At 47.4% G+C, this 2,337-nt stretch overlaps 1 protein-coding gene across 1 annotated transcript; it reads left to right on the top strand.

Annotated features, from left to right (window-relative positions):
- Positions 1–528: 528 nt before the first annotated feature.
- On the top strand, positions 529–2,072 carry LOC309797032 (melanoma-associated antigen B18-like; the record flags this gene model as incomplete). Its single annotated transcript, XM_082610415.1, has 1 exon — positions 529–2,072. The coding sequence occupies one exon, from the start codon at positions 529–531 to the stop codon at positions 1,567–1,569; it is 1,041 nt and encodes a 346-aa protein (XP_082466541.1). The 3' UTR covers positions 1,570–2,072.
- Positions 2,073–2,337: the final 265 nt, after the last annotated feature.

The raw sequence follows: 2,337 nt of genomic DNA, 5'->3' as shown, positions 1-2,337 counted from the left end.
TCCCAGAACTGGAGAAGTGTCCAGGTGAGTAATCTCCGTTAGAACTGAAGGGACACACTCCTCCCAGAACTGAAGCGGCCCCACAGAGCCCCGCCCTGTACCGACATGCCCCAACCCCCCTGTCGACCCCGAGTGGCTCAAGCGTGGCTGTTATGCCCAACACCCCCCTCCACTTCCGCCTGCAGAATTTGTGGGATGGGAATCCTTGGTCTCAAGGGGTAGCCTCAAGTGAGCAGAGGGAGGAGTCAAAGGGCTGGTCAGGAGTCAAGTTTAGTATCCTGGGTTAGAACTGAGGTGACAAGCTCCTGCAGAACAGAGGAGGTGCACAGAGTCCTGCCGGCCCCTGTCTCGCGGGTTCCTAAAACGGTACCCTTAAGGGGAAAAGCAGAGGCAGCTTTTCTTGGAGCCAAGGTAGAAAAATCTCCCTACTGAGGCTATACACACCATCTCTTCCTCTGTCTTCTTCGGTGACCTCTCATCAACCTTGACAGATTAAACAACTGCCTGCAGTCCCTGACCAGAGTCATCATGCCTCGAGGTCAGAAGAGTAAGCTCCGTGCCCGTGAGAAACGCCGCCAGGCCCATGCTGAGACCCAGAGTCTGGAGGATGCTCAGGCCACTGGGGCGGCGGCGGCGGCGGCAGCAGGAGAGTCCCCTTCCTTTGTCTATCCTCTCTCTGAGGACAGGCCTCAGGATATGCCTGCTGCTGGGACACCTAGCAGTCCTGAGGGACCTCAGGGAACCACCAGTGCCAGTGCAGCTGTTTCACGCACCAATTCAGATGAAGGTACCAACAGCCCAAAGAAGGAGAGCTCAAAATCCTCCACGGGCACTGAGGGCTCACGCAGAGATCCTTTAAAAATGAAGGTGGCTTGGGTGGTGCACTTCCTGCTGCAGAAGTATAAAACCAAAGAGCCAATTACTAAGGCAGACATGCTGAAGTTTGTGATCAAAAAGCACAAGCGTCATTTCAGTGAGATCCTCAAGAGAGCCTCTGAGCGCATGGAGCTGATCTTTGGTCTTGATTTGAAGGAAGTGGATCCTGTCAGGCACTGCTATGCCCTTGTCAGCAAACTAGACCTCACCTCCAATGGAACGATGAATGAAGAAGAGAACATACCCAAGACCGGGCTCCTGATGATGGTGCTGGGTGTGATCTTCATGAACGGCAACTGTGCCCCTGAAGAGGAGATCTGGGAAGTGCTGAATATGATGGGTGTACGTGCTGGAAGGAAGCACTTCATCTATGGGGATCCCAAGAAGCTCATCACTGAAGATTTGGTGCAGCTAAAGTACCTGGAGTACCGCCAGGTGGCCAACAGCGATCCTCCGCGCTACGAGTTCCTATGGGGTCCACGAGCCCACGTTGAAACCAGCAAGATGAAAATCCTGGAGTTTTTAGCCAAGGTTCACGATACAGTGCCCAGTGCCTTCCCAGACTGCTATGAAGAAGCCATGAGAGACGAGGCAGAGAGAGCCCAAGCAAGAATGGCAGCCAGGGCTTGTACTGCTGCTATGGCCAGTGCACGCTCCAGGGCCACGGCCAGCAACTTCTCCCAGGCTACGTGAAGTTCAAGGCTGGTTCCTCCCTTTTTGGTTGAAAAGGTGTGTCAGTGTTCTAACAGTGGAGGGCCAGGGTGGGACTGGAGAAGGGTATATCCCTGAGTTCCTGTTGTGTATTGCTAACTTGGAATTTTACCTTTTTTTCTTTTTTATTTAGGTTATAGTTCAAATGATGAAGTCTGAGAAGACTGTTTTCCTTGTGGAAAAAGAGCAGTAACATTCTAAGTTGTGGATGGCCAGGGTGGGTCTATAGGGAACACAGAGTAATATCCTCTTTGTGTTCCTATTCTATATGGTAAATTTAGAGTTTAATCTTTTCTCTCCCTTTTCTTTTCTCTTCCTTTTTCTTCTCTTTTCTTTTCTTTCCCCCTCCCCTCCCTTCCTTCCTTTCTCTTTCTTTCCTTTTGTTATATTTTCAATGTTGTTTCTTTAATAGAAGGTATAATAATTTCAGAACCTAAATTTATTAGTGACCTCAGTTACATATTTATTAGGTTTAACTTAATAGAGTTAAGATTAAGAGTTTTATTATTTTGTAACACAAATTGGGAAACCTTTCGTATTTATTGAACTAGAACAATAAAACATGGCATGGTAATAGGCATTTCTTTGGCAATGTGAAAATTTTTTTCAGTAAAATTACTGGGATCAAAAAATACAGGAGACTTCCAATAAAGATGTTAAAAAAAATACAGGAGAAAAAAAGGTTAAAAAATGTGCAGTTCTTGGTTTACCTTATCCATTTTAGTCTGTTATTCTGTAAAAATAAAAGAT

This window comes from Mesoplodon mirus (genome assembly GCF_964341445.2).
Source record: "Mesoplodon mirus genome assembly, chromosome: X".
Lineage (NCBI taxonomy): Eukaryota > Metazoa > Chordata > Mammalia > Artiodactyla > Ziphiidae > Mesoplodon > Mesoplodon mirus.
This window is presented reverse-complemented; position numbering and strand designations above follow the sequence as displayed.